Source organism: Hypomesus nipponensis, chromosome 27, assembly GCF_054491055.1.
Source record: "Hypomesus nipponensis isolate SF chromosome 27, ASM5449105v1, whole genome shotgun sequence".
Lineage (NCBI taxonomy): Eukaryota > Metazoa > Chordata > Actinopteri > Osmeriformes > Osmeridae > Hypomesus > Hypomesus nipponensis.
The window spans coordinates 11187645-11209016 of record NC_140387.1 but is presented as its reverse complement, the minus strand read 5'-3'; the positions used below and the strand labels follow the sequence as shown (position 1 = coordinate 11209016).

The window sequence follows — 21372 nt, the reverse complement described above, 5'->3', positions numbered from 1 at the left end:
TCGTCTTTCAGCAAATGTAACTACTAAAGAGCTCACATTTACAGATTTTCAGCTTTGAGCCTTGAAGCGAGAGCAGCCTTTCAAATTCTCTCACTAACTTCAATGGGGAGGTGGGTAAAATTTGTCAGAGAAGGCCGAAAGGAAGACGAAAGGAACAGTCGTATTTCTGACCGCACAGACATATAAAAGGACATCTCGAGTCTTGGGTCTCGGAAAATATCAAAAATTTTGGGATTGGACGTATAATTTTGCGTCTAGGTTAACTTGTTTGAGGTGTGGATTCCAGCTAAATTTGTCATAGAGAATGCCCAGCTCATTAGCGATCACAGCTGCGCTATCACCATGGCAACCAAACAGAAGTACCATGAAAGCAGAATTGGGGGACGAAAGGAAGAGTTGTATTTCTGACCGCACAGACACATGAAGGATATCAATGGTTTCCGCAGAGTATCCTAATTTTTTTGATTGGATGTACAGTTTTACGTCTAGGTTAACTTGTTTGAGGTGTGGATTCTAGCTAAATTTCTCATAAATGAGCGAGCGCGATGGCTCTCCATAACTAAAAACGGTTCGACTTTTTTTTTCCACAATTGACCAAATTGGCCAAACAAGGTATGTACATTTAGCTTATAGTGTACATAATCTAGCTAGATCGTTTTTATTTTAGGCTTGAGGCTCGACTGTCATAGCTGACCGTCACGAATAGCCAAACCAGGACTGGGGTAAGTGTTTGCTGCACCTTGCGTTAATCATACGAACAAACGCTTCGTAACTGGAAAGTTTTTACTTTTAATTGACGATATTGAACACAGATGTAAATTAACTTGTCTTTACTCTAAATATCTTCTCCGTTTGAAGTAGTAGATGTAGCTTATGTAGGAAATCTTCCATTCCATCCTCTCTACCTTCACACCTTCGGTTATTAAGTAAGCCTACGGTGTTAATACATACCACTTTGACACACTTGCAAGAAATGATCCGCTGGTTAGATGTAGCATGATATTATTTACTTAAAAAAAAAAAAAGTAAAACGACAACATCGGCAACCCTGCACCTTGAATTATTATTTTGATGTTATCTTAAATTTAGTGTCTGAGGACTGGGTGTGCAGGCACGCATGATTAGTTTCTCCTCCATCTTGAACCTGAAACCTAGATTCTAGGTTAGAAATGTTGGCAGTCTGTTGCCATTGACCAACGGTGCTACCTTTTTCCAGCAGGTTCAAGTCATTCCAGTGTTGTCCTTTTACCTTAAAATGTGTTCAACCCAAACTTCAGCAACTGGTTTTCTGCAGCTCATCTTTCTGAAATGTTCCCCTTTTTGTTTTGCATTTTTCTTCTTTTCTTCTGTTTTCTGCCTTCATCTTGGTCCAGGTCCTTTCAAAAATACCTTTCGCAGCAGTACCTTCCAACTGCCAGTACTTTTGCATTTTTCTTCTCTTTTCTGTACTTTTCTGCCTTCATCTTGCTGCAGGTCCTTTATAACATACATTTCAGGCCTTTTAAAACTCCAGCAAATAATCTTCTGCTAAATTTTCAAATTTGTATGCACTGTTCCTCTTCTTTCTGATTTTTTTCACTTTTTGTTTTGCATTATTCTTCTCTTTTCTGTAGTTTTATGCCTTCGTCCAGCTCCAGCCCCTATTTAAAATACCTTTCGGACGCTTTGAAGCTTCAGCTTATAACTTTCTAAAAATGTCCAGCTTTTTTTTTTTGCATGGTCAGCTATCCCCATTCAGGTTTACAGCATTCTCACTGCTGTTTCACAGGAACAGCCTTTTCTAGTTATTTTTGCCCCCCTAAGGATCAGTCAATATTTGGACTACATAGACAACGCCTGTGTCAAAATGTTCGTCTTGGTCTAGATTGCGTTGCTTATATTGGGATTTACATTCCATTGCACAGTTTAGGAGGATACAACGTTTTTGTGGCGACAAAGTGCCTTTTGTCGATGAAGGTCAATCTGTGCTAGCTACACCACCACATCAACACATGTTAGCAATGACGCATGGATACAACGTGATAGACTTTCTAGCTCGCAAATTGGAGCTTGGATTAAAAGTAAAAAATACCATCCCCAAAAAATCACAACCATTTGGCTTTGTAGAGAAAGCGATTTCGAGTGGAACTGCAATCTCGGATTTTTGATTTCGGTTGTGAAAGTCTTAGAAATTTGAGCGAGTGCAGGTTGCCCATGAGACCACCTAGTTTTTTAGGCGGCAGCCATGCTAGAAAGCGTCATAGTAGTATTTTCGTTGCTAATTTTATAGTTCAATTTTACACGAAAAAACATGGGGGAAGTGTGAGGAAAATGTTTTGACGATATGACCATTGTGAAAACAGTCAGGTGGTGAGATTTTAACATAGGTTGCTGTAAAAACTTTGATTTGTTTGCTACGTGAGAGCCCCGTCAGCCTCCATTGACGATTGCGGCAGCAACAACAGTGTTGTCGACAAGTGTTGACACTCGTCGACAACAGTGTTCTCGATCTGCGTCTGGTGAGTATTTTCTTAATTTTGTACCAGGGTCAATTCTGCATCCAAATGGACAGCAGTGTTTTAAAGATATGGCGATTGCGAATATTTTTGTTATGGGAAGAAACTCTTCTTGTGGCGTGAGGTTTTGGTCTTGATGGACCGCAGCCTTCTGCCGGAGGGGAGTAGCTGAAACAGGGAGAGTCTAGGGTGGGAGGGGTCAGCCACAATCTTCCTCGCTCGCCTCAGGGACCTCGAGGTGTGCAGATCCTCAAGGGAAGGCAGATTGCAGCCGATCACTTTCTCAGCAGTGCGGATGATACGCTGCAGTCTGCTCTTGTCCTTGGCAGTGGCAACAGCGTACCAGATGGTGATAGAAGAGGTGAGGATGGACTCAATGATGGCTGTGTAGAAGTGCACCATCATTGTCTTTGGCAGATTGAATTTCGTCAGCTGCCGTAGGAAGTACATCCTCTGTTGTGCTTTTTTGGTGAGGGAGCTGATGTTCAGTTCCCACTTGAGGTCCTGAGAGAGGATGGTGCTCAGGAAGCGGAAGGACTCCACAGTGCTGACTGGGGAGTCACTCAGAGTGAAGGGGGTGAGTGGGGCTGTGTTCTTCCTGAAGTCCACAACCATCTCCACTGTCTGAAGAGCATTGAGCTCTAAGTTGTTTTAGCTACACCAGGTCACCAAGTTGTCAGCTTCCCACCTGTAGTCAGACTCGTCCCCGTCAGAGATGAGCCCAATGAGGGTGGTGTCGTCCGCAAACTTCAAGAGTTTGACAGACGGCTGACTGGAGGTGCAGTTGTTGATGTACAGGGAGAAAGATGTCTGTTATTAGCTGAGTGGTCTTTAGCTAACCTGAACTTTAATCCCACAACCTTAACTTGATGTCAATCTGTTCAGGATAATTTCCTCTACAGGACTGTGAAACTGCTAACATTTTCCAGTTGGGACTTAAGAGATATTTGAGTTCAAGTCCGATGAGTGCCTGCACCCATTTACTGCAACGAAATAGCTTCATGGAACTCGACTCGGAATCTGAGCTTCAGGGACGTTTGACAAAAAAAGACAACATTTGGCGTGTCAAGCATTTTAGAATTGTTAATGTGATGTGTTCCCATCGTATTTAAGACAAAATACTTTACAAGCAAGAGGTTTGTTAATGTAACTGTATACATATGTCACTCATACTGGCTAATCAGCTAACATGTTAAAGAAGTTTACATCCAAAGTCGCTGTAAAACTAGAAACCTTTAAAAACGTCTACATTTAGCAAATATCGTAAATATGTCATTTAATTCCATAATTTCCCCAGGAATAACTAATAAAAACGTATTTCAGGAAAAACGCTCAAACGGGTTTGTCCTCCCTAATTTGAGTGAGACCGCATCTTGTTTTGATGTTAGCCTCAGAGTCACAGACTTGGCTCGCCCACTGGCAGTGTGTAGTAATAGGCTACAGTACTGTCTTCAATGCCACAGCTATAGCTAAACTTTATTATGTCTTATTACACGGCTGTTCTTAATGCTGTAGAATGCTCCTTTCACTTGAATGGGGCTTCCCAACGTTCTGCGGTGAACAATTTTCTCATATTTGACCGTTGCTATGCATATTTGACCAGTGTCAAGGGAAGTGGCCTTTTTGCCTCGGATTCACGTCTTTCGTAGCACTCCGCAAGTGCTACGAAAGACTAGTAACACTAGTAACTTTTCAACCCCAGCGTACTCTGTTGCTTAGCGACATCAGCTGATTTGAAGCCTAAATAATGTTCAAACGTCTATGAAGTTCAACATCTTTGGCGAACTGCTGATCAACAATACAAATGGTAACAAATACATTGTAAAAAGACACACTGTGTAAAGTAATTTTTGTTGGCAAGTAGCCGTGTCATAAGCGGGATAATGTATAGCACGCCAGTCATTATCGGGGAAAAAAGCCCCTTCAGGGCAAAACAAAACCCCTCTGCTTTGCGTCGGGGTGCTGCTCGGCCTGTCGGGTCTCCTATACATTATCCCTTACAAAAGAAACGTTCTAATTTCCTGCGCTTTCAAACAATCAGTGGCGTGTGGATAGCAACGGCAGCTAGCTTGCCCCAAGGAAACTGCTTTTGAATTAGCCATGTCCCCCTAAATTAATATCCAACTTATTTACGTTTTGGGGGGCTTATTTTCAGTTAGCAGACGGTACTATTTGAATCGCAATTCCATCTGAAATACTGCCAGTGACAACGTTGTTACAGTAGCTTGTTTCAACGGGTGTTTTTAATGAATTATGCAATATGAGTAGGCTAAATGCTTGAAAATATCACTAGAAGGGAAAACGGACCCACCTGCAACTGAAGCAAGCAAGCACACCCAACAATTTCCCCAGAAATTGTACCCTCTCTAGTTATTATTATTATACATCTTCTTTTGCCATGGGAGTCTATGGCAGCCCCTTGAACCGTATTGTCAGAAGTTGTGAAAATTGCCATACTCTTTGGGGCCAGTCCCCTCATCAATTTCACCAAGTTTCATGTCTCCATTTCAAACCCTCTAGCGCCACCAATCGGTAAAAGTTGAAGGTGTGTTTACACTTGTTACTTTTGAACCACGTCTCATTTTCGAAAATGAGGTATTGTTGTATTCCCTGGATCAAGACGAGTCTAACGCACTGTATGACGTCATACCCAGTTATATAGATTATCCACCATTTTGAATGTTAAGGAAAAGCGTTTTTTTGTAACTACTCCAATTTTTGTTGAATCTTCTTCAAAATTGCCACAGATGATCTTCAGACCAAGCCTCAAAAAAGTTATCACGTGTTCTGTCTTACCTTTAAATGTAAGATGCATGTGTTTTAGCACCCCCTGCTGGCCAGCGGTTTATTTACCAGGCAGCTATTTAGTTTGTTAGAAATTCGCCTCACATAACATACTGTTGAGTTCTGAAGTGTTGTTGTTCTTCCGTGCGTAAGCATTGCTTGTGAGCATTGTGTTATTCTAAGTCGCTTTTCTGTGCTGTTTTGTTTGCTTATATACAACCCACATTTTTATTGTATTCTGTATTTTTTACAGTTTCACTCCTTTGTCATTTTCGAAATAAATCTGGAGCTAGAAGGCTAATTCCTGACTCCAGTGTCGTGATGATAGGAGTTTGGCTGGCTGTCTAATTCGGGTTAGAAACACCTTGAAGGTGACATGACATGAAAACTTCATTTTATGAGGTTGTTTAACATTAATATGAGTTCCCCTAGCCTGCCTTTGGTCCCCCAGTGGCTAGAAGTGTAAACCAAGCCCTGCGTGTTCTTCTCCGCCTTTGACAAAATGAAAGCTCAATTGCGCTGTATGAAAATCTCCCCCTAGTGACGTAGATAGGGGGAAGGTTACCTCCCCTCTCTCTGCTTTGCCCGACCAGATCATCTGGCCCGCCCATGAGAACCTGAGCTACCACCGTGCAAGGGCGAGTACGATATCTGTTTTTCCTGGAGAGACATCATGGCGAGCAAACAAACGAAGCATAACAGTTGCTCAGTGCTTGGATATACAAATGCAAGCACACATCTTTTTTTTTGTTCCTTCATCCGAGCCTCTGCACAACCCGTATCTTAATTGTATTTTCGCTGGAAATGCGCCGACACAACTTCCCAAAGTGTTGTATGTCTGCGCCAAACATTTCCTCAACTTGAGCCAACACAAAGCTGGCCTTGCTGAAATTAAATTCTGGATCATTACTAAATCTCCTTGGTCAAGCTACAAACCTTGGACAAGTAAGTAAACTAACGCTATATCATTTTGTTGCTTTACTGTATATGGTTACCTAGCTTGCTACCCTTAGAATGTGGTTGTAACATTAGCTCAGCAGCTAACAGCTGAGTTATTGTTGCTAACGTAAAGATAAATGGCATCAAGTGTGTGTGTGAATACAAACGCTGTAACGCGAGTGTTGTACACTTCTTTGTTATTTGGATAACCGTTCTGCTGTTGGTGTTATGGCTCGCGATATCGGCCTTTCTCCACATTGAAATGACTGAGTGTGCACCTCTGCAAACAGCGCGTTCTGAGGAAAGCTGATTGTGGGACTACTTGTAGTGGCTATAATTCTGCACCATGGCTGAATTTCGGGAAAGAGACTTCAGATACAGTATTAAGGGACAACTAAGGCCTATATAAAAGCATCCAAAAACAGCATGTCATGTCACCTTTAAGGAGGACAGTACAATATGGATTTTTGATTTTCAAAATTGTTTGTTAGTTACAGCCAATTAAATTGATGTGGCCGCCATTTTGATGGAATGATTTACATTTATTTGCTACCCCTCCTATAAAATGTGTCCAATCTTCACCAAATTTGGCACATATCCTCTTCAGACCAAGCCTCACAAAAGACATCATGTTTTTTTGATTTTCTAAAACTTTTGACTGGAACAGCCAATCAAAGTTGTCAACCAAGCCACCATAAAAGAAGTGAGGTAATATCTCAGCACCTCTTTACTGCATTGACACTAAACTTATATAAGGACTAGGGAACCTGTTCAAAAGAGGTCCAATAGGTCATGCGATTTCACCTCTAGGTGGAGCTGCAATAAGCAAAAATGTTTCACCAATTATCTTCAGATCAAGCCTCACAAACGTTTTCACATGGTTTTTGATTTTCAAAACAGTTTTTCCGGTAAAGTTGATCAAAGTCGGCGATGAAGCCGCCAAGACAGGAAGTGAGATGGTTAGGGAATCGGGCTAGTAATCAGAAGGTTGCCGGATCGATTCCCGGTCGTGTCAAATGACATTGTGTCCTTGGGCAAGGTACTTCACTCTACTTGCCTCGGGGGAATGTCCCTGTACTTACTGTAAGTCGCTCTGGATAAGAGCCTCTGCTAAATGACTAAATGTAAATGTAATATCTCAGGAAATATTTGCTGAATTGACATCAAACCTGGTACAGGTGTTCGGGTCCCTGTTCCAAAGAGGACCACAAAAGGTTGTGTCATCTAACGACTACGGGGCAATCCCGTGTCTGACGCATGTTAACTTGTGATACCAGATAAATTGATGCGGCTGCCATTTTACGTTTTATAAAACGCTTTTTCCCTATTCCTGTTCAAAATGTATCTAATTTTCACCAAATTTGGCATAGATTATCTTCAGACGACTATCACCTTGACATGTCAAAATAGGACTGAATTTCTGTTTAAACTTGGGCTAAATCTGACAACCGCTTGCCAGTTAAAAAACTGCTTATATTTTTACACAGTAACTAAATACAGTAATTTCCAGCACAGAGAATAGCTCACTAGGATAAATTGGTGTCCTGGCAAGGGCAACGTAAGAGGTTCAAAGCTAACAAGCCTGCCATGTCACTGGTTTTCTGTTTAGCGAGACTGTAAGGCATTGCAAAGGAAGCCAAGTACAGCGCAGTCGCTAGCTACATTTAGTCTAGCTGTATATAGTCATGGCAATCCTCACTAGGGATGGGTATCGAGAACCGGTTCCCAGTGGACCAATTCCTTGGAATCGTCAGCCAAATGATACAACGATTCTGCTAACGGTTCTCTGTGGCGTTGCGCATGCGCAAACTTTTATAGTTCGTTCAGACTGCAGCAAACATGGCAACTAGGCAGAAGCTTTCTAAAGTTTGGTTGTATTTCACACGACAAAATGACAACAACGCCACTTGTTACGCGTGTAAAAAGTATATTTCATCGAAGGAAGGAAATACTACAAATATGAAGAAGTATTTGAACACACAGCATGGAATGAAGTTACTGGAACGTCATGCGTTCAAGCATGCAGCAGAGCAGCTAACGTTTGCGCTCAGTGACGTGCAGTGACACACCAATGTCCAGCATCAGAATGCAACCATCTTTATCCTTAATTTTTGCACAGCGGCCAATTATGTTTGTCAGTCAGCAACAATTAGAACACACACAGGCTCAATTGAATATGAAGGCAAATGGCTTGCAGTTGGCATTAATTCAACCAATTCAAATTAAACCCAAAATAGTTTCTGACTCACCAATCGGTAGATTATTTGAAGATAAAATCCATCCGCCGCTGACTGCTAGCACAGCCACATAGCCAATCTTTTTTGTCATACCAGTCCCTTTGAAACGAGCAGACAATTTTTGGTCCCTTTTGCTGGTGTAGTTCAGGCAAGGTTGGCATAGGTCTCCCTCTTGCTAGCAACTCATTTTTTGCCATTAAAATCGAGCTTTAAAATTTGTATTAGTTCTACGATATGGGGAGATACTGCTGCCATCATTTTTACTTTGAATTTTGTGGGGATTACGCTTAGCTGGTGTAATGACGTCAGCTACGCAAATGTCCAGTAATATCTAGATTTTAATTGGTCCATTTTTGATACGTAATGTAGATGATTACTGGCATAACATATTTACGTGCAAAGGCACAGCAGAGTTGTGCTTTTCGACTAACATGTTAAAGAATACAGGATCGAAGTGCGCATGCGCAACATGAGTTTTTCGTTGTCGTCCGCAATGAATGGACAGTAAAAGCACTGCTTATTCTACCATTTTGTTGTATTTGATTATGCGTTACGGCTAAATTTGTCATTGTAACGTCTAAACAATTGGAATAACATACACATTGCATATATAAATCACAAGAATAATCAGTAAAAATACAAGTTTATTAAATACAATTATTTAATAAACATTTTTACTTTTGAATTTTGGCAATTCTGGCTTGCCAACCCTGACTGCACGTCACTGTTTGCGCTTCATCTATCAAAGGTAGAGCTAAACTCCTCAAAAGTGATCACGACCACTTGTCACTGTGTGAAGCAATTTGCCTTTATTGTGTATAGTCGATCAAGTTATTTTTAAAGCATGCCTGACACTCACTAGAACAAGCCGGGCCACAGTCTCTTAAAGAGTCTGATAGGTATGTTGATAGGCATGTTGTGAGCTGTTGGGGGCCCGATAGCTCAGCTTGTAGTGTAGCCAGTGTGGCTGCTGATGTTGTTTCTCCCATTGAGACTGTGTCTGTCTCCCGTCATTTTTCCAAATTTGGGCCCTCAATTATTAGGAAATATACCAATTTAATATGTATTCAGCCTTGCTCCCCCGTTGCTCTTCCTACTAAGTTTTCTGATAACAGTGCCACCTTTTCAGAAGGATTATCTATGTCTAAAGCTGCCAAAAACCCATACTGGAATGTTGGGCTCCTAAACATCAGATCTCTATCCCCAAAGGCCGTTTTGATTAATGATCTGATGATGTCTGAATGCAGCCTGGACCTGATTGGACTCACCAAAACCTGGTTAAAACCTGAAGAATATTCCTCCCTGAATGACGCATCGCCTCCGGATTTTGCGTATTCACACATCCCTCGTGTCTCAAAAAAAGGAGGCGGTGTTGCTATGATAAATAAAGCCAGCTTCGACCTTAACCTGAAATCTGTAAATACCTTTAAATCATTTGAGATAATTTGCATGAAACCACCAACTACTTTAAAAAGGACCAATTCTTCTACTATTGCCAACCCCTCCCTCATTTTATTTAGTTACTCTATACCGGCCCCCTGGCCCGTATTCCCTCTTCCTAGAGGAATTTGCAGATTTTAGTGCTGATCTTGTGACATATACTGATAATATCTTAATTATGGGTGATTTTAACATTCATGTGGATGACCCAAAATATCCTCTAAGTAAGGCCTTTACTGCTCTAATGGATTCCACAGGTCTCACTCAGGTGGTTTCTAAACCTACCCATCTTCACTCGCATACATTGGATTTAGTTCTCACGCGGGGAATCAAGATTAGTGACATCATTGTCCACCCCCACAATCCTATATTATCAGACCACTGCCTGGTTACCTTTAAAATGGATCTCTACCAGAGCCTTGGAGGCACCCAGAATATTTCTACTAGCCGCTGCATAACCCCAAACACAGCTATGGAACTGGCTAGTATTCTACCCGCTGCACTAGAAGCACTGGACGTCCCAAATAAATAAGTAAATGCTAAAACAAGGGATCTGAATTTGGTTCTTCAGCTATCCCTACATTCTGTTGCCCCACTCAAACCAAGGAAAAGAAAAGACAAGAAAATGGCTCCATGGTATTCAGAGGAAACCCGCACTCTCAAGAGGTCCACTAGAAAATTAGAGCATAAGTGGCGTACCACTAAATTGGAGGTTTTCCGCCTGGCCTGGAAGGACAGCCAAATGGAGTACAAGCAAGTCCTCATCAGGTCCAGATCAGAATATTTCTCTAAATTGATTAGTAAGAACAAACACAACACAAAGTTCCTATTTGATACTGTTGCAAAACTCACTAAGAAAAGTACTCTGTGTTAGTTCAGATCTCTCTCCCAATGATGTCTTTGATTTTTTTGACCAAAAAATCTATGCAATAAGGGACAAACTACAGACTAGTCCTGGAGGAGTGGCCATCAACACTGAATTTGACTCTATACCCAGCATGCTGCATGTTTTGGCTCTCACTCTTAACCCTATTTCTATGGAAGCGTTCATCGAGCTGGTAGATTCCTCGAAACCCATTAGCTGCCTTCTCGATCCCCTCCCTGCCAAACTTTGTAGGGAACTTCTCCCTATTATTGGACAACCCATGCTTAGTATTATTAATTAATCTATTGTAACTGGACAAGTCCCTGACGATTTCAAACAAGCTATTTTTAAGCCCCTTCTTAAAAAAGAAAAAACCTGGATCCAGGTTGTCTTAGCAACTACAGGCCAATTTCAAATTTGCCATTTCTATCCAAAATGTTTGAAAAAGCTGTGGCACAACCGCTCACTGAGCAGCTCTCCTCAAATCAGCTTTATGAACCTCTCCAGTCTGGATTTCGTCTTCACCACAGCACTGAAACTGCATTAGCTAAGGTAGTCAATTATCTATTATTAGCCTCTGACGCGGGCTCTATCTCTGTTCTGGTTCTTCTAGACCTAAGTGCAGCATTTGACACTGTGGATCATGAGATTCTCCTGGAACATATGGAGAACTATGTTGGGATTTCTGGTACTTCACTTCAGTGGTTTAGATCCTATCTATCCCATCAAAATGTTTAAATGTAGAGACACCATTCAAACTTTAAAATGTTCACAAGACATTCAGCTATTCCCAAATGATTCAGCTTTTTCAAATATTCAGCCAATTTTGAATACATGACAAATTTAGCTCCTTCTTGATTGTTATGGTTGAGCAGCCAGCAGAGTGGCTGCTCTTTTTCTGATATTGAACTAAATTGACAAATTCCTCTGACATTCATATAGTTAGTTGAAACAAGTAGAAACAAGTTATACCTTAAAATGTAGGAAGACTTGTCCTCTTTCAGCCAATGTAACTACTAAAGAGCTCACATTTACAGATTTTCAGCTTTGAGCCTTGAAGCGAGAGCAGCCTTTCAAATTCTCTCACTAACTTCAATGGAGAGGTGGGTAAAATGCGTCAGAGAATTTAGAAAGTGAACGTGTTTTTAAACTGGCGGTAGAGTCGTACATCTGACCGCACAGACATATAAAGGACATGTCTGGTTTTGGGAGAGTCTTGGATCTCGGAAAATATCCTACTTTTTTGGATTGGACGTATAGTTTTGCGTCTAAGTTAACTTGTTTGAGGTGTCAATTCCAGCTAAATTTGTGATTCTCTCTGCCCAGCTTGTAGCGATCACAGCTGCGCCATCACCGTGGCAACCAAACAGACACGCACCATGATTGCAGAATTGGGTGACGTTTTGGAAATTGCCAAAAGAGTTGTATTTCTGACCGCACAGACACATAAAGGATATCAATGGTTTCGGCAGAGTCTTGGGTCTCGGAATATATCCTTATTTTTTGGATTGGACGTACAGTTTTGCGTCTAGGTTAACTTGTTTGAGGTGTGGATTCTAGTTACATTTCTCATAATCGAGCTAGCGTGATGGCTCTCTCTATATAGGCTAATAGCGGTTCGACTTTTTTCCCACAATCGACCAAATTGGCCAAACAAGGTATATACATTGAGCTTAAAGTGTAAATAATCTAGCTAGATCGTTTTTATGTTATCAAGTTTTACAGAAATCTGCAAACATCGAGGCTCGACTGTCATAGCTCACCGTCACGAACAGCCAATCCCAGGGTTGGGGTAAGTGTTTGCTGCAGCTGGCGTTAATCCTACGAACAAACGCTTCGTTACTGGAAAGTTTTTACTTTGAATTGATGATATTGAACACAGATGTAAAGTAACTTGTTTTTACTCTAAATATCTTCTCCGTTTTCAATTTAAAGTTGTAGATCTACTTATGTAGGAAATCTTCCATTGCATTCTCTCTCTGGGTTCACGCCTTCGGTTATTATTCAAGCCTACAGTGTTAATACATACCATTTTGACACACTTGAAAGAAATGATCCGCTGGTTTGATGTAGCATGATCTTGTTATTTACATATAAAAAACTCACCAGGGACAACATCGGCAACCCTGCACTATGAATTATTATTTTGATGTCATCTTAAATTAAGTGTCTGAACAGGACTGGGTGTGCAGGCACGCATGATTAGTTTCTCCGTCTTGAACCTGAAACCTAGATTGTAGGTTAGAAATGTTGCCAATGACCAACGGTTGCTACGTTTTTTCAGCAAGTTCAAGTCATTCCAGTGTTGTCCTTTTACCTTCAAATTCGTTCAACCCAGACTTCAGGAACTGTTTTTCTGCTAAATGTTCAAATTTTCCTGCAGCTCATCTTTCTGAAATTTTCCCCTTTTTGTTTTGCATTTTTCTTCCTTCATCTTGCAATTTTCACATTTGTATGCATCGTTTCTCTTCTTTCAGATTTTTTTCACTTTTCGGTAGTTGTATGCCTTCGTCCAGCTCCAGCCCCTATTTAAAATACCTTTCGGGAGCTTTGAAGCTTCAGCTTATAACTTTCAAAAAAAATTCACAATTTTCTGTTTTTTTTAGCATGGTCAGCTATCCCCTTCAGGTTTTCAGCATTCTCACTGTTGTTTCGCAGGAACAGCCTTTTCTAGTTATTATTCTTTTTGCCCCCCTAAAACTTTGTTAATATTTGGACTACATAGACAACCTAGGTGTCAAACGTTTTGTCTTGGTAGCGATTGAGTTGCTTGTATTGGGATTTACGTTCGATTGCACGGTGTTACGTCCCCAGTGCTCCATGTGGTTCTGTGTCCGTATGTCTTGTTTGTGGTTTGTGTGTGTGTCTGTGGGGACTCTTTTTCCTTCAGGTTTGTCATCCCGGGCAGGATGGTTTTGGAGGCAGCGGCTGATAGGTCGAAGTCCCTAATTAGGACTCCGCTCCTCCCCCCCCCCCCCCCCCCCCCCCCCTCGTCAGTGGCTGCACCTGTGCTGTCCCTCACATAAGCCCCAGTGGTTGACCAGCGAAGGAGGCTTGGCTGACTGCTGTCTCTGTTCTGTGTGCTGTTGTGTTTCTGACATTTGGGGGTCTGTACAATTATTTATATCTGTGGTACCATTGTTAATTATTGTTTGGGATAACACCCTTCTGTTTTTGTTTCCAGGGGGAAAGGGGAAAGCCACGTGCTTTAGGCAAGAGGCCCCGGGGCTTACACCACCCGCAGTTACAGGATAACCGTATTGTCTATATACACTAGGTAAGACCTGGGCTGACCAACCCTTGTATTTTGGGTAGAGCGCCAGGATTACGGTGCTAGTTAGGGGATCATTGTGATAAGGTAGGGATAGAGATTATTATTTTGCTTTCTTTGTTTTGGTCGTGCCCAGCCCCTTTTCCCCTGCACGTTTATCTAACAGTGAATAAAACACTGTTAAACAACTGTCAGCCTTGTTTTGCACCACGACTCCGTATCCCGATTTTGTCCAGTCCTGGGGTTCTTGTGCGCAGCGGGGCGTTGCGTTCCCTCTTACGGGAGGCGTTTGTAACAGATTGGGGGCTCGTCTGGGATCCAAGCGATCCACAGCCCCGCTGTGCTGAGTCCCTGTGGGTTCTGGTGATTGGGGTGTGTTTGGCGTGGTTGTGAGCCTGGGGTTTTTTGTCAGTCTGTGCCGTGTTTTGTTGTTGGCTTTGCAGCTTTGTTAACTTTGTGTGTGGTATGGCTACCTCGGCCGTGTCCGGTTTTATTGAGGAGCTCTCTGTAGCTCGGCTGGAGGCGTTGCGTGTAGAGGACCTTCATACCATAGCCGACCACTATGGCCTTACGGTCACGAAGGCAGCCCGTAAGGCTGAGCTCCTGGCCTCGGTAGGGCATGGCTTGGTGGAGAAGGGGGTGTTGGTCACTCGCGAGAAAGAAGAGTAGGAGGGTAGCCAGACACGTGGGCTTTCTTCGGACCGGGCGTCCTCTGCAGGCTGCACTGGTGCCTCTCCGGCTTCTGTTACGGCTAGGCTCAGGATGAGAATGGCAAGACTGGAGGTTGAGCGGAAAGAGGGAGAGCAGGCCAGACTGTTCAAGTTTGAGTTACAGAAATGAAGGATAGATGCCGACGTAGAGGCGAGGGTTAGGTAAAGCAGCTAGAGCTAGAGGCAGGTGTCAATGGGGCCCCCTCACCAAGTCAGACGGCCCAGTTCGAGGTAAGCAAAAACATTGCACTGGTGCCGCCCTTTTGAGAGGCTGAAGTAGATAGCTACTTCTTTGCTTTTGAGCGTGTGGCTGCCGCGCTCCGTTGGCCAAGGGATGTTTGGCCTTTTCTCCTGCAATGCAAGCTGTCAGGGAAGGCCCAGGAAGTAGTAGCTGCGCTCTCCCTGGAAGACAGTTTGCAGTACGACATAGTTAAAGCAACTGTGTTGCGTACATATGAGCTGGTCCCCGAAGCCTATGGGCAACGGTTCAGGACCTTCAATAAACCATCAAACCGCTCGTATGTAGAGTTCGCTAGAGATAAAGAGTCTCTATTCGACCGCTGGTGTTCATCCAGTAAAGCCAATACGTTTGGGGATCTCAGGGAGTTGGCTCTACTTGAGGAGTTCAAGAACCACTTGCCTGATCGAATCGTAGTGTACTTGAATGAACAAAAGGTGGCGACCTTAACCCAGGCAGCCGTTTTGGCTGATGAATATTCACTAACCCATAAAACGGTGTTTGGTGGGTCTAGGATGGAGGGCCGTGTGGTAACCCCAACAGCTTCCCGTGCACATTACGGCCCCAGTGAAGGTAAACCCCCACCTGCAAAACGGGAGTGCTATTACTGTCACAAAGTAGGCCATGTGATTTCGGATTGTTCAGTTTTGAGGGGTATGAGGCAGTCCTCACCCCACTCTGGTAGGAAAAGCGTCGGGTTGGTCCGACCTGCAGAAATGTCAAGGCCTGATGTTCTGTACGCTCCGTTTGTGTCTAGCGGAAGCGTTTCGCTTGCGGAGGGTCTACATCATGGTAAGCAAATACGAATCCTGCGCGATACTGGTGCGGCGCAGTCAGTCATACTTGCAGACGTTTTGCCCTGGTCTGCTGAAACGTTCTGTGGCTCGCATGTCCTCCTACAGGGTTTTGAAATGAAAACGGTGTCTGTTCCGTTACACTGGGTCCATTTAGTGTCAGACGTGGTGTCGGGACGTTTCCGAGTTGGTGTGGTGCCTCAGTTGCCGGTGGAAGGAGTCGCCCTGTTGCTGGGGAACGATATTGCAGGCGGTAACGTGTCTCCAGTGTTGGAGGTTGTAGACAGCCCAAAGCCCGAAACAGCTGACAACAAAATGATTCGAGCTTTTCCCCATGTTTTCCTGGCCTGTGTCCTTACAAGGGCACAGTCTCGTAAGCTGAGAGACGTGGTGGACTTGTCCGATTAGTTTTTTGTTGAGCCAGCCCTAAAGACACCTTCAGTGTCGCAGGTACAGTCTTCTCCGGTGCAACAAACGGGTGTGGAATGTGGATTCGCACCCCTGTTGCACGACACCCAGTTGTCAATCACCCCAGACAAGCTGATTAAATGGCAAAAAGAAGACCTTAGCCTTCGCAAGTCTTTCGACGCAGTTGTCTCCCCTGAAACAGAACATAGGGATGCTTCGTACTTCGTAGACGCGGGTGTGTTACTACGTAGATGGGCCGCGCATAGAACAGGTCAGGACTGGGATACAGTCAGGCAAGTGGTTGTTCCTACCCCGTTACGACAGCAGGTGCTGTCCCTGGCTCATGACCCTGCTTGGTCTGGACACCTAGGGATAACCAAAACTTGGTGCCCTGCGCGTAGTGCGCGTTATGGGAGCGGCGGCACTGATCATGTAATTACTCCCCTTTCAGTTGACGTGGACATGATTCAGGTATTTGATTGATGTTTTTATCTTAGACGTATTTGAACTTGCCAAGGAAAAACTGCTCCAGCACACCTTTTACAACCCAGTTATCAACATCTGCAGAATGGTAGTGAGGTCATGGGGACGTGCACTTCTACACAGTTCATGTTTATCTTCTACTTTGTAAAGATCCCATTACAGGACAATGCAGCTTTAATTCCTCAGGTCCTGTTGTGAACGTTTTCAGTAATGGAAAATCAGCCAGAGATGCTTTTGCTTGGCAGGTTTGTTCATGTAAGTTATATAGCCTTTCCCGACTGTATTACACCTGTGGTGTGATATTCCACTATATTTATTCAAAGATGTTTACTGGAAGTTAACTTCCAGAAAATGTAAACAAAAGTGAAAGTTCTTGAAATTTGTATGCAGTCCATCAAATCTAGTCATAAATGAGCAGAATAGCTTTCTCTTTTCAGATGAGTCCGCAAAATTCTGTTCGCTTTTCTTTTAATGGGTGAAATAAAGTTATTCATTAAATAAAGTTATTCTTTAACCCTTGTGTTATCTTCGGGTCATTGACCCTTGAGTCATTGTGACCCCCACACATGTTCCGACAACTTTACCTCATACAAAAATAAAGTGAAGCATTTTCTTCTGACTGTCGGGCTCTCTCCCCCACAGCGCAAAAAGTTAAAAGAAAATGCTTTTTTATTTGTTTTTGTATTGGGTAAAGTTGTCGCAGCACAAAGATGGGTCGTTATGAACCTTCGGTCATTGTGACCCTAAGGCCGCCTAAGTGCTAAATGAATACAAAGTAAATTTGAGTGCGTAGGTATACCAACTGCATTTTTGTGTGTTCACATGATAAACAGATTTTCTATACACATGTGAGGTTGTCTCTTGCTGTGGTCAAGAGGTCATACAGTGGGTCTATGACAATACACATAGAGGAATGTGCACTTTCACCTTTGGAAAGAGCAACATGCAGAAAATGGTACAAACAATGAGTGATGACCAAACCACCTGTGTGTTGTTTTCCCTGTGCAATAAGTCATGGAATGTGTACGTTTAAGGACATGTTTTGGTGGTTACTATATCTGTACTGTCCAGCTCATGTATATAATGTCCACATGTTTCTCACTCATGCTAGCCACTCTGTTGTGGATGGGTGACATGATCCGACGTCGTTGCTAATAAAACCGAGCCAACCTTTTTCTAATTGTCGTGCCTCTGTCCGGTCTACCTGTTAAGAGATTTCATCCTTACATCACGTGTTTCAGTTTTTAAAGTGTGAATCCTAAGGCAGTCAGGATCATCATGTCTAAGTCATCACTCCACTTTCAGTTGACGTGGACATGATTCAAGTATTTAACTGATGTTCTTATCTTAGGCATTTTTGAATTTGCCAAGGAAAAACTGCTATAGCACACCTTTTACAACATATTTAGTCAGTTACACCTTAGTCATTTAGGATGGTTGTCCTTGGTAGGTTTGTTCATGTAAGTTATATAGCCTTTCCTGTGTAGACACTGTGAACCTTTAACTCTTTCCTGGAAAGGATATCTGACAAGCATGGCTGCATTTCACTCCGATGGTAGAATTATTATCTCTACCTGTGTGAGATCTGACACGGGTGGAAAAACCTTTTTGCAAAGTAGAGTAAAGGTGTTAGGGCCTTTAGAGTTTCCTTTATCTCACCACATAGAACAAAACATTGTCATTAATGATTCCTGTTGTTGACACATATACAGTCAGGTCCATAAATAATTGGACATTAACCCGATTATCATTTTGGCTCTGTACACCACAATGGATTTGAAATGAAACAATCAAGATGTGCTGTAAGTGCATACTTTAAGCTTTAATTTGAGGGTATTTACATCCAAATCAGGTGAACGGTGTAGGAATTACAACAAATTGTATATGTGCCCCCCCCCCCCCCCCCTTTTTGCAAGGACCAAAAGTAATTGGACAAACTAACAATCCTAAATCTAATTGTCACGTTTAATACTTGGTTGCAAATCCTTTGCAGTTAATGACAGCCTGAAGTCTGTAACCCCTAGACATCGCCAGACGCTGGGTTTCGTCCCTGGTGATGCTCTGCCAGGCCTCTACTGTAACTGTCTTCACTTCCTGCTTGTTCTCGGGGCATTTTCCCTTCAGTCTTCTCTTCAGCAAGTGAAATGCATGCCCAATTAGATTCAGGTCAGATGATTGACTTGGCCATTGCAGAACATCCACTTATTTGCCTTAAAAAAACTATTTGGTTGCTTTCGCAGTATGCTTTGGGTCATTGTCCATCTGCACTGTGAAGTGCCGTCCAATGAGTTCTGAAGCGTTTGGCTGAATATGAGCAGATCATATTGCCCGAAACATTTCAGAATTCATCCTGCTGCTTTTGTCAGCAGTAACATCATCAATAAATACAAGTACGGTTGCAAACAGTAAATATAATTTTAAAGTATGTTTGTTAAGGAGATTTGCTGGATAACCAGCCATGTCACTTTCCCCAAATCAATATTATGATTTTCACAAAAGTATACGAGTATTCACCCAAACCATGGTATAATTACAGTAAAGATCAGATATTTTAAGACTTTAATGCAAGTAGTATTCTAAAAGGTTACTTTTACTTGAGTCATTTTCCAGTAAGGTATCTTTACTTTTACTCAAGTATGGCTTTTGGGTACTTGATACACCACTGGTTAAGTACAAGAATGTGTTTTGAAACCTCAACCCTAGTGAGAAGCACAAACTGAAACCAAACACTAACCTCAATGATTAACTGCAATATAGATATGTACATGACTCAATGTACCACCAATGTATCTTAATCCAACCCACAATTAATAATTAAAAAAAATACTAACCCAAAAACTGTATAAATCTAAGAATACAACTCCCTAAAAACAAACATCCCAATGACCTTCAACATACAAGTCTCTTCACAACAGCAGGTAAGACAAAATGGATGGAATATATTTACAGGTGTGTTCTATATGAATACAATACACAGTTTACCTATGCAGCCTAAAGTTACTGTATAGCTATAGTAATTATTCTGATTACAGTTAGTTACCATACAGCTGTAGTTACTATAGGATTTTTGAAATATTTTTTTATTTGTTTCTACAAACTAGATAGAACCACAAGACTAATCAAATGCAAGACCTGATTAAATCAATTTGAGTCATGACTGAAAAGTAGTTACTGTACAGCCAGTTACCCAGTTAGACTTCCATTTTGGTTATACAATGTTAGTCCTGTTTTAACATGGAATCCTATGTTATTTACCATATAAAGATCTGAAATATGTATAGCAAAGCTTGGTTCAAATTGTATGGAATATACCAATTATATTTACTAATTTTGTTAACATAATTGTATATATCCATATACATATCCATATACATATATATATATACATATTCTTACAAACAGACCTACTGAGGTTTATCTCATCTGTGGTAGATTAATAGTGGCCATTTATTATATAAACCACTATACGTTAAACACGTATGATAAAATCATAAAATATATTTGTTTAAAATAATCTATTATTGAACAGGAACAACAAACCCACTACTCCTATCCTCTCACTTCCTTGTCCAATGTCTGAAATAAAAGGTAGGCAAAACACAACAAGCTTGAAACTTCCTAAACATTATTTTAGTAAGGGGTACCCTACCCATGCTTAAGAGATCAATAACTAAATATTTCCAAACACTGTCTTTTGTTTAATGTTGTTGAATAAATACAGGAAAGGTCGCTGTCACTGCCGATGGCTTGCTGGACATGATTGACAACTTTGACCGTCCAGGAAATGCCTACACCAAGACAACCTACGCTTCGGCAGGCTCCTATCAATCTGGATTTGAAGAATGAGACAGGAAATCGCGTACCTCGTGGAGGGGTCAGTGCTCAGGCTGGAGTTGGCAAAGCCAGGGCAGAGTATGGTGTGTGTGATGCAGAGGCCAATGGCCCGAATGCCAGAGCTGGTGTGGGGTATACGGCCATTGGTGCTGGGGCCATGGCCAGGGCAGAGGTGGCCAGTGCTTCAGCCTCTGCAGGACCCCTGAAGGCCACGGTGGGCCTGTGAGTGGACACTGGAGCGCACATCGGACTGGACAAAGTGGAGCTCAAGGTCCTGGGAACTGGCTTCAGTGTCGGGGCTAATCCTAGTGTATCTGTCCTAGGTAGTACACTAGAGTGCTGCATCTCTTAGAGCAGCAGTTTAGACTGGGTGATCTCTCCTCAGTCTGTGGGTGTCTCCCTCAGCCTGCTGATAGCCCCTACCTGACTTCACGCTAAAGTCTTTACACTGGTTTGTTAAAACAAAATAGAAGAAAATAAAACAGCATAAACATTTCGTTGTGTTAAGCATAACATATTCACACAAGCACGCAAGCACACACACAACCAGTGTTTTTCTGGATTAGTTTACCAAACACATCCCCTGTGTTCATTAAACTGCAGAAACCCCCAGGGTCTACCAACCCTGGCTCACATCCATGATGCATTTACCGTAGAGCAGAGGTCTTCAACAGGGGGTCTGTGACCACTAGGGGGTTCGCGGAGGTACTGCAGGGGGGGGGGGTTCGTGAAATTTTTGGTTGATACAACAATTTTTTATATTTCTTTCATTGTTGTAATTTTTTTCCCACAAATCTCAATTTCTTCAGACCCAGAATTGTATTCATTGTTTACACATTAACATGAATCCAACATATTGTAGTGAACGGATAAA

The 21372-nt window shown here is 42.3% G+C and overlaps 1 protein-coding gene across 1 annotated transcript; it reads left to right on the top strand.

Annotated features, from left to right (window-relative positions):
* The first annotated feature begins 14496 nt into the window (after positions 1-14496).
* On the top strand, positions 14497-20920 carry LOC146220800 (uncharacterized). Its single transcript, XM_084693218.1, is given in 2 exon segments — positions 14497-14643; positions 14958-20920. Coding segments are annotated over 2 exon segments (1371 nt in total). The 3' UTR covers positions 16182-20920.
* Positions 20921-21372: the final 452 nt, after the last annotated feature.